The sequence below is a fragment of the Antedon mediterranea genome, chromosome 10 (assembly GCF_964355755.1).
Source record: "Antedon mediterranea chromosome 10, ecAntMedi1.1, whole genome shotgun sequence".
Taxonomy (NCBI): Eukaryota; Metazoa; Echinodermata; class Crinoidea; order Comatulida; family Antedonidae; genus Antedon; species Antedon mediterranea.
This window is the reverse complement of record NC_092679.1, coordinates 24,102,968-24,130,323: the sequence shown is the minus strand read 5'-3', so window position 1 is coordinate 24,130,323 and position 27,356 is coordinate 24,102,968. Positions and strand designations below refer to the sequence as shown.

The window sequence follows — 27,356 nt, the reverse complement described above, 5'->3', positions numbered from 1 at the left end:
ATTGTTATTATAAATCAAATAATTTCTGACAGTTTTCAATTTTCTCAATTGAAGATGAATGATCGTAACAAACAAATTTTTCAATAAAACTAAGAACCAATAAAAGTTTTACATTTACATTGAGACAACAACAGCCGATGTATTGATTTAGTATAATATCGGAGGACATAACCTACCGTAACCTTTGGTGTCTTTGGTAAGCCTTTACTGTCTGCATACGGCTCTCTAGTGTGAAATCTATTAATAGCTTTCCTGGGAGGAACCTTAGGGATATCCGTTGCTTCTTCGTCGTCAATGCTTTCTCCGTTACTCTTTGGTGCCAGACCGTTTGATCGTGTATGGTAGATAACTCGTGCAGAGGATTCACTTGATGTACCTGAGGCGGATGAGGAAGGCCTACTAATTTGCGAATTACCATTTTGATGTGGTGGTGCCGATGATCTACTAGACAACTTTTAAAAAAAAGAACCAAAATATTATTATCAACTTCAAACTTATTTCTCAAATGATAACAAAAACTGATGATTGGTACCCACTAAAGACACATTATATATATGATAATTTTTAAGTTTAATCATAGTTGCATAATGAAGTATGATAGGCCTGTGTAAACTTATTCGTGACACATAAACTTTAAATGCCTTATTTTATGTATTTTATGAGAGATACGTTTAAAATTAGTATTATCTAGTATAGTACAACCCACGCCAATAATAATTGATCGAAAATGTATATCACTAGAGTATTAAAATATAGTAGAATAGTCCTGCATAAAGCATTTGGGTCAACTTAAATTAACATTTGAAAACTTAGACAGAATAAATTTATTTGCAACATAAACCTTAGATTTAAACATATTTTATAAAATAATATAAAACAGAGTAGAATTGCCGTACCTTTGGTGGAAGGGGTGGTGGATTTTCCCCACATTTTGGCAAGGTTTCTCTGTAAAGAAAAAAAAAAACCTTCAATATAAAAAAAATATTTTAAATCATTCATTCACTATTTGCATACCAAATTGTCATACTCTTGACGTTCTACGCAGCTTCACATCAGTCAGTCTGCACATGCTCATAAGTTTCTAAGCATGGGCAGAATAACTTTTCAACAGTTTAACCGTTTCATAGTCGATCAGCGCATTGTGAAAATCTTGGGTCATCATTACTATTAGCAACCCACATTGAACATCGTTCATGTTTTGTAAAAGTTGTTTAGGAAAAAATGCATTAATTAACAATGTCTGTTGTTATGTATGTATGTATATGTATACATACAATAATATAGCAAACATTATAATAAACAGTAAGACAACATCATGCAAATATAGCAAACATTATAATAAACAGTAAGACAACATCATGCAAATATATAACATACTACCATTGATATTAAACCATAATTATGATATTAATGTATTGTAATACAGAACAGTAGCAATACAGTGCACCACATTCTACAAGTAGTAATATTCAAACAATGATTGGACACATAGATTAAATATAAAACAAATTATATCAATCAAGATCCACATGCGTCAGGCCGTCTCATTCTCATTTTCCCTAAAAATGCAATAGCATTAAAGTTAACATGCAAGCTAATGTAATTGTAGCTCTTAGAAAAGATGATCGAAATAAAAATATCAATAATGAATGATCAAAAAACGTTGTTACAATTGTAACTTTAATGTTTTTTTTAGTCCATTGTGTTTTTAATTTAAAGTCAAATTACAAAAGGATCTAAGTTACTGTAAGATTTGGTACTGAAAAAATCCAACAAAACATATTTGAATTGTTTCCCTTATAAATTTGACACCAAACAAAACAGTATGAATAAAATACAGTAGAACCCCTATAAAATTGACACTAGGACACTTTGGGACGCCACAAAGGACACTTTGGGACGCCACAAAGGTGTTTCCACTGAATTGGGGTAGGTATTGATGTTAACACATGCCCCATAAAACTGTCCCCCTTAAAGTTGACACTAGGACACTTTGGGACGCCACAAAGGTGTTTCCACTGAATTGGGGTAGGTATTGATGTTAACACATGCCCCATAAAACTGTCCCCCTTAAAGTTGACACTAGTACACTTTGGGACGCCAAAAAGGTGTTTCCACTGAATTTGGGTAGGTATTGATGTTAACACATGTGTGCCCCATGAAACTGTCCCCCTTAAAAGGGTTGTCACAAAGCAGGGATTCTACTGTATGTACTGTGTTAGGGTTATTTACCTTGTAGTATAGTCAACAGTGAAAGGCCTAGTAATAACGAAAACCAAGTGTTTTACAAAGAGATACTTTAAAAATGAATCAAATTTAATTCAGTGACCAATTTAAAGTTTCTATACCTATAAAACAAAATGTACAAATGCCAAAGGAAGGGCATGTTTACACACAATTTCACATGAATCCACAATGGATCAAAGCACACTCATTCTATACAGATGATTATTACATAACTGATTACATGTGTGTTCACATGGGACACTCAACGCTTATCACTGCTAACACACAACATTTACAAGTACCAAATTTAAACTGTGTTCACATGAGGATTCAGCACTAATCAATGTTATTCTTAGAAATGCATTGTTTATACACGCAATTAACAGCGTATTCACATGAGACATTTTTTCTGGAATTTATTACATAGCTATCATACGTCTTTAATAATTTTTAAAAAATGTTTTAGCAATTTAAGAAGTGCAAAATAGAAAGTGGAATAGTTTAATTATCAGATACATTTAAGTTTGTCGCTTGTGTGCTAGTCGGTTTCTCTCTGTGTACCGGCCAATTAAAAAGCCGGCAAGCATGTACTAATTGAATTTTTCAGAGAGTTGCATCTCGACATTCAAGATGACAAGGAAGTGTATCCTTCCAGAGGAAAGTAATCTAAACAGAAAGTAAATAAGGTGATAGAAATCAATGCAGGAGGTATGCTGACGTACTTGCACTACCTACACGCGTACAGTAGTATCCATGTTTTACAGCATTGCACTACCAATTACTGTAGCCCTATGCATGCTTTTATTTTTCTGTATGTTATCGATTTTCTTTACTTTTAAAACTTTGTAACTAGACCATTTTTAAAAGCAGTACTACGTTACTGAAAATGCAATCCAGTCAAAAGAATAAATAAATAGTTAAACTGCTTTATGGATAATGACTAAATTATTATAACAATAAAATATACAATAAATAAACCTCAAAATTGCTTTATAATAGTCTTATTTCATCACAAGTACAAAAATAAAAAGTTGACCTTCGTAAAAAGGTTAACAACAAATGGGTGGAGTAGTTGTCTTTATTAATTAAGATTTAATGACAAAATTAATTAGTAAGCTTCCTTGGTGTGATGCATACCTAAGTATGTGTAACTAATAGTTTACGTAAACATTAGCAACTAAACATTGAAAAACACATGGATGGCAACACTACTTTTGAGAAAGGGTCAAATAAAAATGAGAAAGGGTCAAATAAAAAGAAGAAAGTGTCAAACTAAAATGAAAAATGGTCAAATAAAAAGGACAAGGCACATTTTAGGCACAGATTTTGGCAAGATCTAAACAGCTTTAGTAACCCCCTAAAAAAACAATTAAGAGACATGATCTTTTTTACTTAAAAAAAATAATTAAATACTGACTTAGTACACATTGATCGCAAATAAAAACGAAACATCATCGATTCACTGTGCAAGGTTCTCTATGTGAAGAGCCTGTGGCTCAAATTCTTAGTGTCTGAGCCTCCACCCCTATTTCAAATTCATGGATCTGCCCCTGCATTTATCAAACACCTTATGAATTATCAATACCTTAAAATATGTAATATAACACAGCACACACATATGGAAGGATTAGTATAGCACATGTCATAATACAAAATAATGTAATGTTCACACAGAATGAATTTAAGATACTTTTAATTTTTAGGGGACATTTTACTGTGAGCAAAGTGTCCCCTTTGTATGTCCAGCTGAATAGATTGGCCATAGTGTAAAAATTCACATGAATAGTATTCATATAGTATAAAGTAAGGTCTCTGCTTAAGTGGCAACATCTAAAATAGACACCAACCCTGTCTAACAAGCAACAACCTAATAATACTATTCTAGGTATGGCCGTAATATTTGAATATTGTAACATTACAATCCAGGACTAACCATCACCAGGCGACATTTATACAAGTCAATCGAAAGTGTCAGTTTATCGCATTAATTTTCTGCTGAACACTTTCTGCGACAATTTTTAATTCCGTCTATTTTTCACTTCACCATAATGAATAGCTTTCAAACAGTTTCAGAGTTCTCAATGCGTTTATGAGAAAAGGTCAGCACACACAACAAGATGGAAATGAAAACGGCAAGTATTATAAATGGCACAATGTACTACATAAACTTACTATGTGCACATTAGAAATAACGAATATTGAACACACATCAAGTACGGTACAACTATAATGAAAACAATGAACACACGGCACAAGGTATACTCACTCTATAGATGGTTCTTTGCTCGTTTCTTTCGTTTTCTCTTCAAGTTCAGTAAGTTTTGAACTTGTGTGTCCCCTAGAGATAGAGTGAGCATGCATATATTGAAATATATAACAAATTTCACCAGTAATATAATTTTATCAGGAATAATAAATAATTAGAAATGTTTTAAAAGATGATACTGTATACTGTAGTAGCTACCAAAATTATAAAATTATTATACTATACTTTATAGTATAAAGTATAAATAACATATGAACATTAATACTAGATGATAGGTTTGTAGATCTACAGTAATGTCTAGTAACAGTGCATACTATGTTAGAACATAGAAAATACAGTTATTTATTAACTATAATAACTAAGCTACAGAAAACATTAAGAGCAACACAAACTATATTAGTTGACTAAACAAACCGATGATAAATATAAAATATTAACAAATGTTGTAATAGTCTAGCTAAAGAATCTAGTTAAAGAACTTTTTATTTAATTATTTCAACTTTCTTTTTTAATTATCGGTTAAGAATCCCAAATTAAAAGTATAATCAATAATTCAATATCCAATTTGGAAAAGCCACCGTAAGGGTTATTGCACACGACAGTATTACATGTCTGTTTATGAATGTGCAGTATGAGAAATTTCAATATGTTTTCAGGAGTTTTTATTAAATAACTAAGCAATTGTAAAAGTTTACCCCCAAAAAATAATTTGCAATTACTTAATTTATGCGTATTATGCTTCAGTAGGTTTACACTAATTTATAGAACTATAAGGTATTATGTATTATATGCAGTTAGGATAAAATGTTAATGGACTGGCCTCTCCAGGAGACCTGTTTCCAAACTGTCATAAAATAGATGGTAAAAGGTTTATGGGTTCCCTCGAAAACGGCCTAATAATTAGTTCATGTCGGTTGGCCGTGCCTCTACCAATCTCATTTCTCGCTCCAATTGCTTCGTGATTTTTTTGTGCGGCAAAGAGCAAATAAGAGTTCCAATTGGTTAGTAATAAAGTGAATCGCAGGACAGCAGATAGTGAATAAAACAACCTTATTATTAGAATGCAAATGATGTGTTAACCATACCGTTTGCTTAACTCTTCTTCTACACACTCAAGCAGACTTCTTTCAGAAACAGAAAGAAAGAAAAAAGTAGATTAAATCTTAATTCAACTCTTGCTTTAATGCCTTTTTTAGCAGCAACTCTATAAGGTGTACTTTACATGCAGCTAGATGGGGAGGTAGGTATGTAGGTGATGAAATGTCAAGGTGTTGTGTCAGAAATATAATATTATGAAGCATTTCCATTTAAATAATATAAATGTATCCTAGTACTGAAATAAGATTTTCTAGTATAATAAACAATAGTCTGAACATTTCAAAAGTATTCTTATGAAGACTGTATGTTTTACATAGCTTTATTGTTTTAATAATAATATTAATTAGGTAACCAATAAAAAATAAACAGAAGTGAGAATAGGCCAAAGTTAAAACAGATTCTGCACTCACTCCATAAATAAACCATTCTATTTCTTATATTGGTCTAAAATGCCTTTAAAAACAGAATTGTGCGCTCAGAACATAATATTAGTGGACTTTTCGACTCAACAGCTAAAGTGGCGCATTATGAAAACATAATGGTCACCCATACTAACATTGTTCTCTGGTTCCCGGCCATGGCAAGAATTTTATAACATATACACTGTGAACCTAGCTATAGTAAAAATACCAATTTTATGAATGAACTTTGTCAAATTAGGTGAACAGACATGTGGTATAAGACAAGATATTACTGAGCTGCAATGTGACAGAAGAATTGAGTAATATACTCATCCAATCAAAGTCAAATTCCATAATATAAATAAAAAATATTCCATATGCTATGCTATGCTATTTAAAGTCCAAAACAATTTAGATCAAAATATTCAAGTCCACACTTATCTACCTAACTTTAATAAGAATTCATACAGCTGAATATATTTACAATAAGCAATATAAAATCTGTTTTTAACTAGAAAATCAAATTAATAATAATAGGCTACATGTCAAGCTGGTGTTCTCAAGACATGCTATCAGTGGGAGTGTTGTTGTGTTTATGTGCATTAGCGTAGCCCCTACTCCTCTAGCTCAGCCAGTTTCAAGAGCGTTTAGTTAATAAACATATTAGCCACACAGATTAAGCACTTCCTGTCAAGCAATAGTTCAATTTCAAATAAATCAGATAGGAAAGATGTTGGCGTAGAAACACACAGATGCGAAAGCTACTGTGCCACTGTACAATATCGAGGTCAGGAGGTCGGGAGATAGATTTCTACTCAACCTTCAAATTTAAACTGCCTTTATGTGAAAAACTATATTTGCCTATAATTCTTACAAATATACTGTATTTAAATTCAGTTTAAATCCTAAATGGTAAACTATGGCTATTAAAAAATTCAATAAAGTGTCCCTTTAGAATTGGAAGAGTCTAACTGGGAAACAATTGCCTACTATTACTAAAACAAAATGTTGTCTTTAACTAACAGTACTGTATATTACTCAGAATAATTTTTTAAGGGAAGGCATGGACCTATACATTTATAGGTCCATGGTGAAATTAAAAAGTATCTTACAAACAAGTCTTAACCTTATACTTTGTCGCACATAAGCCTGAATAAAAATAGCGACAACTTGCTCTCACACCGTTCCACGACAAAACAATAATAGTCTATAATAAAATTACATTGACATCGTTTGTAGGCAATGTGCTATGAAGCGTAACACTGAAGCTATGTGGTCAGCCGTCAGCGGTTGATACGGTCTAGATACTACTGCGGTAGTCGTGGGAGCATTTGTTGGCATTTCCTAACACCTTGGTGCCTACACTCAACTCACTCATCATCAACGAACTAACTGCCGGTTATTATCAATATTTTGCTGTGCACTCAATAACAAGAGGTCAAGCAAGGGTCAAATGAATGACTACAGTATACAAAATCAGATTATATTAGTGTATTTACACTGTGTGCAAAGTGTATATTCATATTATTATTATCCTTAGGCACCTTACACATCCATTACTCATATTATTATGGTAATTCAGTGTGAAAGGGGTCTGGAATGTCCTAGTGCCTAGTCAAATTCTGGTGTTTTAGCCCTCTGGTATATGTGGCCGGATTACACATTGTGTTCTCAGTAAATGAGGACCTCTATATCAACATCATTCTGCCTTAATACCTCTCACACATGTACACATCACACACACACACTGTAGTTGAAGACACTACAATCAATTCAATTCATTGATAAATTAAAAACAAGCTTTTCAAGTGGATTGACCTTGACCTGATGTCTAATGTAATTAGGACTCTGTCCTGATTAAAACTAATACATCTTATGATGAGGTATAATGTACTATGCAAGTGGCAACAGCACTCTTTTTAAATTTAATATAAATATAATTTCCTATGCAAATGCATCCCACTGGCATATAATGTAAAAAGTGGATAACAAATCATATTTTTCATAATATTTTGCACTACAATCAAATATTTGCCAATGCTTCTCATTATATTTGTTGCTACTGTACTAGTACTATGAAGTAGTAACTGTAAGGTAAGGTAGCCAAGTACAGTAGAACTCTATTAAGGGGGGCCTTTATCTTCTTACTAAAGCTCTGTCTACACTATAAAACTTTAGGTGACAAAAAAAATGTCATGTGCCCATTACTGTATATGGGCATGACGTCATATCACAAGCATATTTGGGCATAATACTACCATATTTGGGCATACCACACCTTTTTTGTCAAACTAGTTTGATAGTGTAGACACACCTTTAGAGTGTTCCATGAATATGGACTGGCCACGAGTTCAAACATATATTTTCCCTGTTTATTTCACAAAGGTTCCCCCCCCCCCCCCTAATAAAGGGTGTCTTCAAGGAGGGGTTTCTTGTAGTCAGATGTTTTGCCTATGATTATAATTACATTGAATACCCAATACATGAGAATATGTGAACAGAATCGGCACGTTCTCAAGACTCAATTGCCAGACTAAGTCATGAATTAGAGAATCTCATCCTAGAATAGCTTACAAATTTATACCCATTTTTCTCATAATGCGTCTCAACATTTTTGTTTTTCAGCGAATCATTTTCTTAATTTGACTACCTTTTAAAAACATAGGGTTGTGGTTTCCGCAATAAAGTGAACTTGTGTCGAAATTAAGACTATGCCTTGCATTGCTCTACTTAACCGTTTGGCAACTATACTCTATTAACATATTATATATAATAGTATCCTATACTACAGTATTGTTTAATTAGTTTTCTTTTTTTTTATAGTTTTATGTTTTCATTTCAGTTTTTTAATAATATAAAATCTGTTTATGCTAAAGAAATAAAAAAGAACTTATTTGCATTTACAGTAATTTGCTAAATGCTAACTGTTAAATGATTGAATCTATGGGAAAATAGATTAACCATTGAAGTAAAAATGTAAGAGCTAAAAGCCATAGGTCGTTAAAGCACCTGTTGATGACATCACGGTAGCAGACTGTCAAAGCTAAAGGATGTTGGTGTTAAATACAGGCAACACAAGAAACACAGACATCTTGCGACACTTCTTTGCTAGAATATTTAAACGTTCAAAATGCAACAAAATATTAAGCAAGCAATAAGCAGAACTAGAATACAGTGAATTCATACCGTAAAACCTCGACAGAAAACGTGAATAATAATAAAATGAATTTTGACACAGTAGCGGCCCTATTAAATGGACAGGGCTAGGGTGTATACGGATTGGCGGTAGTGTTTACAAAAACATAAATTTCCTGATGGCTTTTTTCACAAATAAGGGTGTCTCAACGGAGTAGATGTATTTAGTATAATGTTAAAAGAGAAATACATGTATTGTACATAATACACTGTTTTTCTCGCAACATTAGAACTCTTTAAAAAAAAAAATTTTACTTAATATTTTATTCACACCGGGTAGCCGGCCACTTACAGAATGGAAAACAAATTGTAAAAAGCAAAACATATAAAACTGTTGAAGGTTTTACGGTATTATTAGTAAACAACAGCTGTCTGACACTGGTGAGTTAGACCCACAAACACACCTGTATGAAGATGATTTAGATGATTTGGATGATTTAGATGATTTTCGTGAATATAAATTTCTTGACCTGAAATAAAGAGCCTGCCATGTTGAGTTAGGGGTTGGACAACTATCTGTTAAAAGCATCATTTCATAATAATACAAGTGCTAATAAGGGGTGGGGATAGGAGCAATGAGAATGGAATAAAGGGATGTTATTACCAACACCAAATTTAAGAGGAAAAAATGAAATATTTCTACAATTGTATAAAATGCATGCATGTACCCCTATGTGTATAGCCTGATTTTGATAATATAATATTAGTATTGTGTATTTTGTTATATTATACTAAATATACATGCAATTAAATTACTTATTATTAGAAACAAATTATTATATTGCATTGTAGACAATTTAAAATTGAAATTGACATTAATAACAATATTTCATATTCAGCAAAAATAAAACATTTAAATATTAATAAAAATCAATAAATATCTATTTATTATTATTATTATTTGTAAAAAATATTCAAAAAGTGAAATGGCTAACAAAAACTACTTTCTGGCATTTAATAAAAATCTAATCTAAACTCCGTGCCAATAAAACTTCAATTAAAATGTGCCATTTTAGCATAAACAAAAGTAGTAATTTATAATGATACAGCTTGGATAACTTACTTCCTATTTTCCCTGTTGTTAACTTCCGGTGAAGGCTTATATTCCGTAGAGGATCCATTCTCTGCTTTACTGTTGTTCCTCTCATCCGACTCCTGTGGAATGTCCTGCATAGGCAGAGCCTGCCTAACTTTGTCCACTATCAAACGAGTAAAGAATAAGTTTAAAAGATGTAGGGGATGTGGGCAGGATCAACCAGTCATCCTAGAATACCACTGATTGTGAGATTATGTTTAAAATACATTGGGGATGTGGCCAGTCATTCATCCATGTGAGATCATGTTTAAACTAAATTGGGGATGTGGCCAGTCAGTCATCCATGTGAGATCATGTTTAAAATACATTGGGGATGTGGCCAGTCAGTCATCCATGTGAGATCATGTTTAAAATACATTGGGGATGTGGCCAGTCAGTCATCCATGTGAGATCATGTTTAAAACACATTGGGGATGTGGCCAGTCAGTCATCCATGTGAGATCATGTTTAAAATACATTGGGGATGTGGCCAATCAGTCATCCATGTGAGATCATGTTTAAAATACATTGGGGATGTGGCCAGTCAGTCAGTCATCCATGTGAGATCATGTTTAAAATACATTGGGGATGTGGCCAGTCAGTCATCCATGTGAGATCATGTTTAAAACACATTGGGGATGTGGCCAGTCATTCATCCATGTGAGATCATGTTTAAAATACATTGGGGATGTGGCCAGTCATTCATCCATGTGAGATCATGTTTAAAACACATTGGGGATGTGGCCAGTCATTCATCCATGTGAGATCATGTTTAAAACACATTGGGGATGTGGCCAGTCAGTCATCCATGTGAGATCATGTTTAAAATACATTGGGGATGTGGCCAGTCAGTCATCCATGTGAGATCATGTTTAAAACACATTGGGGATGTGGCCAGTCAGTCATCCATGTGAGATCATGTTTAAAACACATTGGGGATGTGGCCAGTCAGTCATCCATGTGAGATCATGTTTAAAATACATTGGGGATGTGGCCAGTCAGTCATCCATGTGAGATCATGTTTAAAATACATTGGGGACGTGGCCAGTCAGTCAGTCATCCATGTAAGTGATTATGTCAACATTATTCTATTGCAGTTACTGCAGTAACTGTATTATATGCAATAACATTATAGTAATTATAATAAGATTATAGTTTGTTTCAATGTAGAATTATGAGGCAATCCGTAACAAACAGTGTCATTCATTTTAATTTTGCTAAACAAATACTGGCTAAAAGAATTGTTTTAGTGAAAGAAAACGTTATGCTAGGGTGAGCCTAATATGGGGATACCTGGCAGGGTAACTTACAGTTAATTTCAGACACTGGTCGATCGCGCCGTTCACTGTGTTTTGAAGATACTCGTTGTGGTACCGACTAAAGAAAAAAAATGTAATCATTTTTTTTGTACATTTAAGACACATTGGCCATTCAAAAATTTGTAAATGAGAATAACATTATAAACTTTCTTATAAAGTTAGTTAGGGTAGGTATCTATGAAGCAATGTTTTCGTATCGCAAGCTTACAGTCACATTATAATTAGCGTGGTCTTAACAGAAAAGTGTTTTAGACTCAATTCTTGCACCACATTTTACAAAGGGAGTTATTTCATTACAATCTCACTGCTATCTAAAACTTAGTAGGGTTAATATCAATTACAAAGGGAGTTATTTCATTACAATCTCACTACTATCTAAAACTTAGTAGGGTTAATATCAATGTTGTTGTAATGGTTTATATTTTATAACAAATATAAATTTTAAACCCGGAGGTCCTATAAGTACTATTAGTTATGCATCACTGACTTTGTCTCTTCCTGGGTCCACATGGCTTACCTGTAGTTCTTCCTCATCTACATCAGGTGCATATGATGGATTTGAGTTCCTTACTTTCTCCAGTAATTTCTTGGCAAGTTCCCTATTTAGTGACTCGCTTGATCCTGTAAAAAATGGATTCTACAAAAACAAACAAAAAATTTTATTTTAAGAATTGGATAAAGAACAACCTTGTTTTCTTTTGTAAACATATCATTAATCGATATCAAACGAGCAAATATAATTAGTATATTTGCAACCCTTTTATCAAAATGCCGGTATAAAGAACAACCTTGTTTTCTTTTGTAAACATATCATTAATCGATATCAAACGAGCAAATATAATTAGTATATTTGCAACCCTTTTATCAAAATGCCGGTATAAATGCCTGGAACATTACTGGAACTTTTGCGGGCATCACCCATTATAATCCCATGGTAATTCTATGTATATTTCCAGTACATATTTCGGTCAGAAAAGGGATACAAATGGGGAAATGGAATTTTCTGAAAATAAATTAGGCCTAGCAATTTTGAATAAGAGGGCCACCATCATTTAATTTCGACCCATGCTGGCCACAGTACTACTGTACTACTACTACTAACATTTTGACCCATGCTGGCCACAGTACTACTGTACTACTACTACTACTAACATTTTGCCCATGCTGGCCACAGTACTACTGTACTACTACTACTAACATTTCGACCCATGCTGGCCACAGTACTACTGTACTACTACTACTAACATTTCGACCCATGCTGGCCACAGTACTACTGTACTACTACTACTACTAACATTTTGCCCATGCTGGCCACAGTACTACTGTACTACTACTACTAACATTTTGACCCATGCTGGCCACAGTACTACTGTACTACTACTACTAACATTTTAACCCATGCTGGCCACAGTACTACTGTACTACTACTACTACTAACATTTCGACCCATGCTGGCCACAGTACTACTGTACTACTACTACTAACATTTCGACCCATGCTGGCCACAGTACTACTGTACTACTACTACTAACATTTCGACCCATGCTGGCCACAGTACTACTGTACTACTACTACTAACATTTTGACCCATGCTGGCCACAGTACTACTGTACTACTACTACTAACATTTCGATCCATGCTGGCCACAGTACTGCTGTACTACTACTACTAACATTTTGACCCATGCTGGCCACAGTACTACTGTACTACTACTACTACTAACATTTTGCCCATGCTGGCCACAGTACTACTGTACTACTACTACTAACATTTCGACCCATGCTGGCCACAGTACTACTGTACTACTACTACTAACATTTTGACCCATGCTGGCCACAGTACTACTGTACTACTACTACTAACATTTTGACCCATGCTGGCCACAGTACTACTGTACTACTACTACTACTACTACTATTTTGACCCATGCTGGCCACAGTACTACTGTACTACTACTACTACTACTACTAACATCTTGACCCATGCTGGCCACAGTACTACTGTACTACTACTACTAACATTTTGACCCATGCTGGCCACAGTACTACTGTACTACTACTACTAACATTTCGACCCATGCTGGCCACAGTACTACTGTACTACTACTACTAACATTTTGACCCATGCTGGCCACAGTACTACTGTACTACTACTACTAACATTTCGACCCATGCTGGCCACAGTACAACTGTACTACTACTACTAACATTTTGACCCATGCTGGCCACAGTACTACTGTACTACTACTACTAACATTTTGCCCATGCTGGCCACAGTACTACTGTACTACTACTACTAACATTTTGACCCATGCTGGCCACAGTACTACTGTACTACTACTAACATTTTGACCCATGCTGGCCACAGTACTACTGTACTACTACTACTAACATTTCGACCCATGCTGGCCACAGTACTACTGTACTACTACTACTAACATTTTGACCCATGCTGGCCACAGTACTGCTGTACTACTACTACTACTACTAACATTTTGACCCATGCTGGCCACAGTACTACTGTACTACTACTACTAACATTTTGACCCATGCTGGCCACAGTACTACTGTACTACTACTACTAACATTTTGACCCATGCTGGCCACAGTACTACTGTACTACTACCGTACTGACGCGGGTATAAGCCCATACTCGGGTATAAGCCCACCCCCGACTTTTGACTAATTTTCATGAAAAATGAGGCACTCGGGTATAAGCCCACCCATTAATTCGAAGATCTACAGTGTGTGTCGTAATACATTATTTTGTATTTGGCGACGTCCATACACAGAATACACCTACCTTTGATCATAACCAAGCTAGGCTAATATACGCTAGGCCATATGAGGCCTAGCGGTCCTGTTTTGTTTACACTCCATCGCGGTCGAAGATCGCTTCACACACGACGCTACATTTACAAGTCGCCAAAACGGAAAACCACTATTTGGTATCGGCTGCCATAAACAAGCTTATTAAATTTCTTTGGTACATTTCTATTTAACGAACATTGTATACTTGCTTTTCTGCTTGATAAATTCTTGTTAAATTGATGTTTAAAATAAGATATTATACGATAAATTACACGAACTATAAGCTTAAAATTTTCCGACACTCTACACCTCGTGTATTTAGAGGCAACGTCGTACACGTGAGGGCGCTCGCTCGCATGGTGGAATACACAGTGTACATGTGCTGTTTTTGACGATCTGCATTTTTGGATCCTCGGGTATAAGCCCACCCCCCAAACTTGACGTGATTTCATGTTCGAGGGGGGTGGGCTTATACCCGCGTCAGTACGGTACTACTAACATTTTGTTAACTAAACATTATCTATTCATACAGTACCTTCAATAGAACGTCTGCTGTTGGACGTCTTTTAGGATTCTTTACAAGTGCACATTTAATAAAACCTCGGAATTCTCTAGACCATTTTGTGGAATCTTTTAACTTTGGTGGTACAAAGTTACTTTTAGACATGAGAAATAATGCTCTGTAATGACAAAAAAAAAATATTATTTATGCTGATTAGCAGTATGTAAAAAAGGTGATAAAATTTGTTCAATATAGCCATATAACCTATCTATCTGGAAAATATCATAATTTTGGTTAAAATAAATGAAAATAAAATAAATTTAACCAAATTTATTTCTTTTTATAAGCTAAACAAAAATCATAATTTTGTTGGGGTTTTTTTTCAAATAAAATAAATAGATTTAAAAATAACAAATTAATGTGTCAAGTTTGATTTGTCACAATGTTTTGGGACACAATACATCTTTACGTCATTTGGTAGTATAATTTTAGATATCTGCTTTACACTCAGTAGAAAAATAAAGTAGATAGAATAAACCTTGTAATTTATCATGATGAACAATTTCATAACAAATTCCAATTAAATTAGATTGATTAAATTTTTGTTTCTCAGAATCAGGATATGATTAAAAGATTTGAGCAAATAAAAGAACATATATAACTATGTATCCTGTTAGAAAATGATTTATAAACGATGATGTGACATCATTACATTCATACCTCATAGGATGTAGATCAAACATTGGAGGTTGAAGCTCAGCTAGTTCAATAGCTGTTATACCTACCTCATTGGATGTAGATCAAACATTGGAGGTTGAAGCTCAGCTAGTTCAATAGCTGTTATACCGACTGCCCATATATCACACTGTAAAAAAAGAAAAACAAAATACACATGAGCAATGACTGTTGGAATGGCGCTATATAAATCATACGATTGATTGATTGATTACAGTGAAATATAAATATAAATTGTACTTTAATTTCGGGTGGGAAAAGAAAAGTAAGCTTTTAATATAAATATTTATTTAAAATTAAACCCATTAACACAAATTCATTTCTATGTACTTCATTATATTATGTAGAATTGTCTGTATTTGATTATAATTTTTGTTAACAAGCATCGTTTTAGCAGAAACATTAATTGTTGATGAACTTTGAACATTTTTTTATAAGTCTAACTCTCATCTACGTTGTTTATTCAGAAAACCTAGGAATACTACCAAATCAACATATAGCACCTAACTCCGATAATTGCGCAGGGTTGGAAAAAGTTGACAGAAATGTAATATAGTATAGAGAGAAGTTTTCCATGATACGATAATAATAACCAATACTATGTCATGTACTTGTGTACAAATTTGAGCACAGAATCTTTACAATAACTGACTTTGCTATCTAATGTTCTGTTCTACAAACAATAGGGCAACCTTTGTATGCCAAAGTAATATTTTAAGGCAAGTTGTAAAAAGGAATCCATTGCACTGAGGTTGACACAGACAAGTTCAAAGGTGATAGGTCAAACATTATCACTGTAAATAATCTTTTAAATCTTCAGATATTTCACACATAACCTTTATAATTCTAATAGTAACTTTATACTGTACATATGAACCCAACTAACTGTAACTATTTCTTTTTATAGACATGGAATGAAAATGGATGATAACAAATAATGTTGTTATGCAATTTTTTTTAAAAGCAATTGCTGTAAATAATGTACAAATCTTGGCTTAGAGTCTAGAGATCTCCTATTATACAGTCGATCATTTTACAGTGCATTTTGATATAGCAGACAATTTTGTTTTTTGTTTGGCTAAATTAGATCATCAATCGCATATTGGAAACTGGTATTAAACCTACTGTATACAATGTCATAAAGCAAAAATCGGCCGTAAAAACCTTTAAAATATCTTCCCCATTAAAATGTATAAGTTATCTATCTGAAAAGGGTATGATATTGATATTCTTTTTACCTCTATTATTCAAACCTAACTACTGTACAATGAGGGATGCATTGTAATGTCACTGTACAAATGTATCTTTAATTTTAAATATTTATGAAGGAAAAAGGTCAAAAACCTTAAAGTAATTTTTCAATGAAAAGATCAACATTGGTTAATCTAAGCACTGACCAAATTACTTTCATAGTGTGAACCAAGCTTTGAATGATAGATCCAATTCATCAATTTCATTTGCAAAATGACTTTCATAGTGTGAAACAACCTTTAAATCCGTATAATTACACTACATGAAAGTATTGTGTGTTGTGTGAAACCTGCTAAAGGTCAAGTTGGTGATTTGACTACAATGCACATTTGGTTGCTGCCATTTGAAATCAATATTAAATGATTGATAGTTATGTATTGTATTAGAGATCATGAAAAAATGATTCTACTGTAGTTTGCTGCAGTAACCAGTGTATAGTATCTAGTGATTCTACTGTAGTTTGCTGCAGTAACCAGTGTATAGTATCTAGTGATTCTACTGTAGTTTGCTGCAGTAACCAGTGTATAGTATCTAGTGATTCTACTGTAGTTTGCTGCAGTAACCAGTGTATAGTATCTAGTGATTCTACTGTAGTTTGCTGCAGTAACCAGTGTATAGTATCTAGTGATTCTACTGTAGTTTGCTGCAGTAACCAGTGTATAGTATCTAGTGATTCTACTGTAGTTTGCTGCAGTAACCAGTGTATAGTATTTAGTGATTCTACTGTAGTTTGCTGCAGTAACCAGTGTATAGTATCTAGTGATTCTACTGTAGTTTGCTGCAGTAACCAGTGTATAGTATCTAGTGCTAGTAATTGCATTTCAAAGGAGAAAACAAATGTAGTTTAACTGCAGTAGTATAAGTTTTAAATACTTACACAATTTGAAGAACAAATGTTTAATATTTTTATTTACAAAAATGCAACATACTTTAGTATTGGATATTTTCTTATCCATTTTATCATTATTTCAGTATTAGACAAAAACATGACAGGGCTTTAGTAAAAACTATCCAGTGGTTAAAACATTGAAATGCTGAATAATAATAATAAAAAAACTAATTCACCAAAAAAAGTAAAGAAAACACTTTCTTATGATTATTTTTTTGTAATAAATTTTCCGTTGAAATTTCATAGAAAAAATACAGGATGGTAATTACTGTACTGTAAAGGATCTTTGAGTAATGTATGGGTAAGTTGCCAAATGGATGTCAGCACAAATCACCATTCACCTACTTTATGTTGTTAGCAACAACAAACATGACAATAACACTGGGGTCCCAAGTCTACCGCTACTAGCGGTAGTCTACCGCTTTTAGTACCCATCTACCGTGCTACCGATATCTCGACGTTTTCTACCGCATTTTCAAATTTCTCCATATTTTTGGCCAAATTGATTTACGGTTACACCTAGGCTCAACCCAGGTCAACAATAGTAAAAAAACAAAAGTGAGGCAGGATGTTGAAACAATGTCTATTCATGCAGTCTCCGTGGTCTATTATTGTATTTTTATTTGTATGCACTGCCTTTGTTAAACCGTAACAATAATATAAACATGCACAGTACTACACGCCGGACGTGTAAAAAAAAGAAGCGTGCAACCAACCGTGAATCAATCACGTGGTAACCGGAATACGCGATTATCAATTTTGGGAGGATCCAAGTTTTAACTAAATAAACGCTTTGATTACACAGTGGTTGAGACACGTTTTTAATAGTTATTACATTTTAAACACCCTCATAATTAATGGACTCTACCAATGTTGATCTGCTGCAAAGAACAACAGATCGCACGAGGTTGTTGAGGCAGTGTTATTTGGTTTTACTGTACGATCCGATTACGAACTTGTTAAATGATTTAAAAGGTATGGATTCGCCAAGCAAGTAGTACCTAAGATTGTCGTAAGCTCTTTTGTTCAAACTTGTTATTTATATAGCAATAATCCACCCATTCCGGCATGCACGCTAGGCCTCTAGCCTAGGCCTACTCCTCGATCGATCGATGTCGCTGGTGGGGAATTTCCCCGCGATAATAAATCGGCGAAATATATAGCTCATAAACGGCCTACATTTTACTCTTATATCTGTAATGCCAGTGTAATTATGTGTGGATAAAACAATATAAAACTAAATGTTTTTCATCTGAAATAATATGTTAATTCGCTTAATGTAGCATATAAGACGGAAATAGTTTATTTCAATCTTGATTGTTTTTGGGTTTAAAAATGGTAGCTAGGGCCTAGAAGTAGAAGGCCTAGGTCTGTTCCTAAAAAAATGTATTAAATTCTATTGGGCAATACTATCATGTGGGAATATTATACATTATGTAATTAAGTTAAATTATGTTATGTCATGAATTTTAGTTAAAATATATATTTTTTTAATTCTTTGTACTGAGGAAGTGTCCATAAAAAAAAATATATATAAAAATACTGATGGATAAACTTATGTAAACATTAAGCCAACTTATGTGTAAATATTGTATGTAACATACTGATCATGATGGATGAAAGACTTAAAAAACTTGCTATTTGTAAATATTGTAAATAACAAGTTTTCAAGAAGTTGTATATTTGTTTGTCTGATCATTAAATGCCATGTTATGTTGCATTATTAAGTTAATTAAGAGACGTAAACAACACGCGTGTTGATTTTCACTTCCCTGCGCGTTGACTTTCGACGCCCCGACGAATTGAATGAGGTTTACAACAAAATCTCCTGCGAATGGACTTTCCCAAGTTGGGACCTCTGATAACATGACATAACAACAAGTACTCATTCAATTGTCATCTAGTAGTAGTGTTAGGTGATGTTTTATCATCCCTTAGCATAGTGGACCGTACTACTGTACGTAGCCATGAGGGTTTATTAGGTCCACAAAAAAAAGTTGGAACTTCAGTAAATCAAACAAATGGAATAGAGCAGCTCCATTGAATCAATTTTTGATTAAAACATGGAAAATCAATCCATTTTATAAAGCTCTGTCTACACTATTAAACTTTATGTGACAACAAAATGTGATGTGCACATGGACATGATGATGTCATATCACTACCAAATGTGGGCAAATCACACTTTTTTTTTTCAAAGTAGTTTGATAGTGTAGACAGAGCTTTAGATTTAAAACATCCCTTCATTATTTTCCATTATAGGATCTACTGTACTACTACAGTATAAATAGCTGTAGAGATGTTTGGCTTTAATAATATAGTAATACAAGGTGTACAGTATCAATGTCACTATAAGTCTAGGAAAATGATGCTATTACTGTAGCTGCAATCAATAATGGACCTGCACTGCATGAAGCAGAATAATTATGCCATTAGTCAAGATAGCAGCAGTACACCAACAAAAATTACACTTGCTTATCCCTATCAAGGCATAAAGTAGACTACAAATCAACTTTTTACTAAGAATTTGCAGCAATATTTCGGCAAGCAACATGAGGACTGGGCTGCTAAAATGTAGAATAAGCCTATCCAGCACACGTTTTAAAATAGCTTTTCTTTTACCGATGTGTGTGGGAGTAGTAACTTGAAATTTGCCCTTAAGAAAGGCCATGAACGCACAGACATCACCAACATCCTATAAAATGGCGGAACAACACGATATTTGAATTATCTAATTACCTAATTAAAATCTTAATGAAGGGTTACTTACCTGGTAATTGTAGCCTCCTTTACGCTCAACTGCTGCCACCTCTGGAGCCATCCAGTAAGGGGTACCGATGAACGATTTTCTTTTTGCTATCGTTTGTGTGATTTGAGCAGAGACTCCAAAATCGGCTGTGTATTAAAAAATGTTTGTAATATTTCAACATTGTATTGTATATGTAACTTAAAGGCATTGGAATGTTGATAGTTGAGTTAGATAGCAAAAACAATGCTGTGAATCTGAACAGAACCTTAATGTTTGAAATTCCAATCAAATCAAATCAATTTATTAAAACAAATCACTACAGATCAGTGGCCGTATTCAACAATCACACTTAAGTGAGATATTTCCCTTAAATATTAAGTATTTCACTTAACTCAATAAATATTTTAGTATTCCCTTAAATTGTATTCACGTAGGAGATTTTTACAATTTTAAGGGTAAGTGTTTCCCTTAGCCTAAGTGAATACGGCCACTAGATCACAGATCTAGGAAATAGGCTATAACTATAATAGATCATAAAGCTATTCTAGGAAATGAAACACAGTTTGAATTTAACTTTCAAAGTCTAGGCACATCGCTGAACATCTCCAAGGTGAACACAGGTCCGTCCGCTGATGCATCAGGATGCTGGTACAACCATGGGTACCTCTTCCCAGGGGACATAGTGCTATGATATAACCCCTCCCTGGGAGATCAAATCATTAGTACGGTGGCTAGGGGTGCTTGGTCTACAGAGACACAACCCACATGCAAAGATCAACTACAGATAGAATATTTTCCCCTGAGACATAATTGGGAATGCATTACTTCCTCTGCTAGAAGATCAAATTTTATACACATTCACTGATTATATAATATTTAAAGCTTTGACTACACTATCAAACTATAACAACAAAAATATGATGCACCCAAATATGGTAGTGATGCACCCAAATATGGTAGTGATGCACCCAAATATGGTAGTGATGCACCCAAATATGGTAGTGATATTCCAAAAAAATGGTAGTGATATGACTTAATCATGTCCATATTATGGGCACATTGATTTTGTCACATAAAGTTTGATAGTGTAGAGAGAGCTTAAAATATTGATCTATATCATAGTCAACTAAAAGTATTGTATCATTGATAATATTTTTCTTATTATTGCGTTTAGTTTATTTAAATGCCTTTTTGTATTTATTATCTAAATGTTGATTAATTTCACTTTCACTAATTTTTACACAAACTGCAATTAACAGTTTTTAAGCTAGTATTGTTAATCTTGTTATTAATATCAGAGAAATAAGGGACTGTGTCAAAATTAAATATAGTTAATGCAAAAGAAACATTTTGTTTGCTCTTTTTTGTAATCATAATTACACACAACCTGTTTATTCTCAACCTGGTACGTTGAAACAAAATAAAATCAATTTAGAAAACACAACACAAACAAACAAACACTACTGTACACTATCAAACTAGTTTGACAAAATGTGTGCTGTGCCCAAATATGGTAGTGATATGACATCATAATGTCCATAATGGGATCATCACATTTATTTGTCACATAGTTCACAAGTTTGATAGTGTAGACAGAGCTTTACATACAGTACTGTATACTAAATCAATACAACTATTTTCTAGACTATTTAAATACATTGTTAAGAGTGGGGGACATGGTTTTTTAAACAGTAGGATAGAGTTTTGACTTGACTGTGGACATGACCTTGATTGGTTGTCACTGTCACCCATTCAATGTCACCCATTCACTGTCACCCATTCAATGTCACCCATTCAATGTCACCCATTCAACAGTTTTAAAAAAAGAGTGGGAGTTTCCTTTGATATACTTGACAATGTTTAAATGTTATAGTACAGTGGCCTACATTCATTATTTTTTAAAGGTTTGTTTTAAAAAAGTTTTGATTCTCTGTTAGTAATTATTTTGTGATGAACTTTGTTTACTATCAAATATTTACTCTAAATATTTCAGCAATATTTACTCTAAATATTTCAGCAATATTTTGTGATATTTTTTATTTTTATGATGCGGTATTTCAAATAAAAAATGGAAAAATAAGTTTTCTAAAAATTTATTTAAAGAAGAAAGAGATTAATTGAATATTTGTATATTTTCCTTTTTGAAAGATCAAAATATTTCAAATTTAATAATTCAACACATTTTAGTTAAATTTTACAATCTAATTCTAACATGTATTTGCTTAAATTATACTGAATTAAAATAAAGAAAGTTAAAATTAGTAATATTTCAGTAAAACTGTAATTTCTTTGTCATCGGTATCAAGAATATTTTAAGTATTATATTGAATTCAATTTTAACATACAGTATAATGATTAAACTATAGCATGGCAATTGGCATTACACAATTGTAATAACTAGTTCAGTATTAACTGAGTAATATCCATACTAGATCTAGAAAGTTGGCATCTCTTTCAAGTTAATATCTTTTTCCTTTCATTGGTAATAAGATAACAGCAGGCAGTAGTGAAATCAATGCGGTTTAGTACCTACTATTGGTATTCAATGACTGAATGAATTAAACCTATTGAAGGCTAATGCTCTGTCTACGAATATCAAACTAGTTTGATAAAAAAAGTGTGCCCTAATATGGTAGTGATATGCCCAAATATGGTAGTGGTATGACATCATCATGCCCATATATTGTATGGGCACATCACATCTTATGTCAAATACAGAGAATAAAACCCTTCGGGTGAACTTTTAAACCAATAGTTAAGGGTCTGTTCAGACCTACAGAGTTATGCTTTTGTATCGTAAGCAGCGTACAATCCATACAGTAGGTCTGAACACGGCACTGGAAGCTTGCAAGAATCCAAAATAAAAATCTATTTTCCATGTTCTACATAGTATTAGTAATATATTTGAGATGTTCAAGTTGTATTGAATGCTGTTACATTCTAAAAAAATGTGATTTTAACCAAAGTCTCCCTGTTTGAAATGTATGCCTCTTAAATATGTACTGTAGGTTTCAGTACTTTTTTCACAAAAGTAGATCAGTTTGATTTTTGACAGTTATGTATTTAACATGGTCTATAGTGATCAGCATGACAATGATGCATTGTATGGTAATATCCCATCAATGTTATGTTGACATCTATCACTGAACATTATTGATCAATATAATGTTCACCTGTCATGACATATGTATTTAATATGCACATGACTTTTATGAAATGACAATCCAAACCATAAAGATATATTTTTGTACTTATTTTAAATAGCATAATGGAATCATGTGGGAGAGACCGGTAATTCAGACATTGTGACCGAAGAATTTCTGGCAGAGTAATTGAATGGCCTACATTTATGATTCAGAAATGTTTTATTTTGGACTAAGAGAAAAGATAGGTTAGGAAAATTGTCCTACTGTAGGTGTATTAGAATGCATTAGTCCTGGGGATTACATTAGTCTAGAGATAATAGTCTCATGATAACTATCCTAGAATCAACACAAAAACATTGTAATGACCCGTTGACACACATTTTGGTCCCGCACTGTTCTGCATTGAATGCCGTTAAATGTATACACATTTACATTCAACGGAGTCCAGTGCGGGACCAAGTGTCATTCACACATTCAATGCAGGGCAGTGCGGGATCAAGTGTCTGCAGGGCTTACGAATATAAGTTGCCTTACCTAATTTGACATCACCATTATTTGTAAGTAGTATATTTGCACCCTGTGAAAAGAAATCAAAATGTATTTATAGTAATACAGGATATTTGTGAACAAATATTGAAGATCAGAATAATAAAGCTTGTTGATATGTATTACTGTATTCTATTATTTATATACAGACGATACTTTAATAGGAGTGCCTTCTGAATAACAATAATAATAATAATAGTGGTAAAACATACTGAAAACATATTCATACAGAATAGTGTCCCATTAATAGGGATGTCTCCTAATTTGAGGTGTCCAAAATGAGTTTTTATATAATTGTCTATTTTAATTTCTTTATTATTAGCAAGTCAAAACACATATTCAGGGAATTTCAGGTTATATCAGCAGTACAGTTTAGAATTGAGTATTGTTTTTCTTTCTCTTTCATTTGTCATTGTAAATTTCCTTCTAAATATAGAAAGTTGAATACCAAGATAGTACTGTACAGCTACAGTTTTACTGTAGATATATAGTAGGAATCAATAACAAGTGATTCTCAATTGCACATAACATTGAACCTTAACACTTATTTTAAGATATTACAGACTTCCTGGTGTATCGATCAGTGAAGTGTTGCTGACCCTGTCATCATAGTAGCATTGTGTACATCATACTACAATTATGTACAGTACAAGAATGAGCAATATCTGATTTTCCCTGTATGGCTTGCCATGGCGTATGGTACAGTACAAGAATGAGCAATATCTGATTTTCCCTGTATGGCTTGCCATGGCGTACAATGGTACAGTACAAGAATGAGCAATATCTCATTTTCCCTGTATGGCTTGCCATGGCGTATGGTACATTGCAAGTGTGCTGTGTGTTTAAATCTGTGTTTTTTGTAAATTAATTTAGCATGGTGGAATAAAACAATGGGTTTTTTTAAACTTAAAGCAAATGTATAAACTACAATACACTGTACAGTAGATAGTTATTATGCTCCATGAAGGTTTATACAATCAATTGCAAAATATTTTTAATGAAACATATTATTATAATTCTATTTAATGTGACATTTAAAGTATTTTTATAAAGTCTTCTTATAGTCTCTATTATACATCCGTTTGTGCATCATCAATGCTTTGGTAAAAGCACTGTCAATGTTGAATGCAAAAATTGTGGATTGCTCATTCCTGCTCATTAATATACTTGCTATGCTAAGATCAACTATACTGTACCTTGATATCTCTATGCATTTTCCCTTTGTTGTGCATGTACGCCAATCCTGTCAACGTTTCACGGCAAACATACGCAATCTGTAATTCCGTAAGTTCTCCACTTTCTAATAAAAAACCAAAAAAATACGATTCTAGATTCTAGAATTTACACACAAACCTAGAGGAAGTTTACAGAAATGATAAAAAATATAATTTATTTTCATAATTATCATAAAGATCTGTCTACACTATTAAACTAGTTCGAAAAAAAAAGTGTGATGTTCCCAAATAGGGTAGTGATATGCCCAAATATGGTAGTGATATGACATCATCATGTCCATAATGGGCACATCACAATTTTTGTCACATAAAGTTTGTACACAGAGCTTAAGACTATCATTTGCCAATTTTTACTTTTGTATGTCAATCGTTTACGATATTCTGAAACTGACCAGCATTGTTATAGTTTTACATTTCCTTAAGTCTAGTGCGCCGTCATAACATACTTTAGATCTAAGTAAGAACATTGACACGAATGAATTTGAGTTTGAAAGAGGTACCTACACTAAAGGAGTTGGATAGCCGAGTGGTTAGGACACTTGACTGTCGTACAGATAGACCCGGGTTCAATGCCCGACAACTCCCAGTCCACTCAGCTGTAAAATGAGTACCTGGTTGAAAATACTAGGGAGAAAAAAGGCGGCGTGGAAAGGAACTGGCCACCCTACCACATAATGCCGAGGCTTAGTACAATGAGCTCCTAACAGCTTATTCCCCTACGTTCAGAGAACACGGGACTCACCTTTACCTTTTTACCTACTGTACAGTAGTACTGTACATAGGCCTAGACCATGTACACCATTTCTTTACTTTAAACATCCTGGCCAAAGCTACTGTAGGATGGGATACATTCAATCAAAGTTCTTTCTTCCACTTAGTCTACAGTAAAGCTAATTGTATAACCTTGCACCTAATTAATTTCAACAACAGCGCCCTCAAGAAACCTCTGGATACTTGGAAAAGTACAGCAAAGTACAGCAAAGTACCATTGGACATCTCCACCAACCCTAATAACATTGGACATCTCTACCAACCCTAATAACATTGGACATCTCCACCAACCCTAATAACATTGGACATCTCTACCAACCCTAATAACATTGGACATCTCCACCAACCCTAATAACATTGGACATCTCTACCAACCCTAATAACATTGGACATCTCCACCAACCCTAATAACATTGGACATCCCCACCAACCCTAATAACATTGGACATCTCTACCAACCCTAATAACATTGGACATCTCCACCAACCCTAATAACATTGGACATCTCCACCAACCCTAATAACATTGGACATCTCCACCAACCCTAATAACATTGGACATCTCTACCAACCCTAATAACATTGGACATCTCCACCAACCCTAATAACATTGGACATCTCCACCAACCCTAATAACATTGGACATCTCCACCAACCCTAATAACATTGGACATCTCTACCAACCCTAATAACAATTGGACATCTCCACCAACCCTAATAACATTGGACATCTCCACCAACCCTAATAACATTGGACATCTCCACCAACCCTAATAACATTGGACATCTCCACCAACCCTAATAACATTGGACATCCCCACCAACCCTAATAACATTGGACATCTCTACCAACCCTAATAACATTGGACATCTCCACCAACCCTAATAACATTGGACATCTCCACCAACCCTAATAACATTGGACATCTCCACCAACCCTAATAACATTGGACATCTCTACCAACCCTAATAACATTGGACATCTCCACCAACCCTAATAACATTGGACATCTCCACCAACCCTAATAACATTGGACATCTCTACCAACCCTAATAACATTGGACATCTCCACCAACCCTAATAACATTGGACATCTCCACCAACCCTAATAACATTGGACATCTCCACCAACCCTAATAACA

At 33.8% G+C, this 27,356-nt stretch overlaps 1 protein-coding gene across 1 annotated transcript in view; it reads right to left on the bottom strand.

Moving 5' to 3' along the window:
- LOC140061142 (mitogen-activated protein kinase kinase kinase kinase 5-like) overlaps nucleotides 1–27,356 on the bottom strand; it is a 55,162-nt gene that overhangs the window by 7,670 nt on the left and 20,136 nt on the right. Inside the window, exons 4-16 of the mRNA XM_072107602.1 lie at nucleotides 25,405–25,508; nucleotides 24,197–24,239; nucleotides 20,538–20,662; nucleotides 15,678–15,757; nucleotides 14,926–15,070; nucleotides 12,098–12,217; nucleotides 11,572–11,638; nucleotides 10,250–10,385; nucleotides 5,578–5,616; nucleotides 4,493–4,564; nucleotides 2,233–2,259; nucleotides 897–945; nucleotides 177–452 (exon numbers count right to left, since the gene is read on the bottom strand). Coding sequence (XP_071963703.1) covers nucleotides 177–452; nucleotides 897–945; nucleotides 2,233–2,259; nucleotides 4,493–4,564; nucleotides 5,578–5,616; nucleotides 10,250–10,385; nucleotides 11,572–11,638; nucleotides 12,098–12,217; nucleotides 14,926–15,070; nucleotides 15,678–15,757; nucleotides 20,538–20,662; nucleotides 24,197–24,239; nucleotides 25,405–25,508 — 1,283 coding nt within the window. The remainder of the gene's footprint in view (nucleotides 1–176; nucleotides 453–896; nucleotides 946–2,232; nucleotides 2,260–4,492; nucleotides 4,565–5,577; nucleotides 5,617–10,249; nucleotides 10,386–11,571; nucleotides 11,639–12,097; nucleotides 12,218–14,925; nucleotides 15,071–15,677; nucleotides 15,758–20,537; nucleotides 20,663–24,196; nucleotides 24,240–25,404; nucleotides 25,509–27,356) is intronic.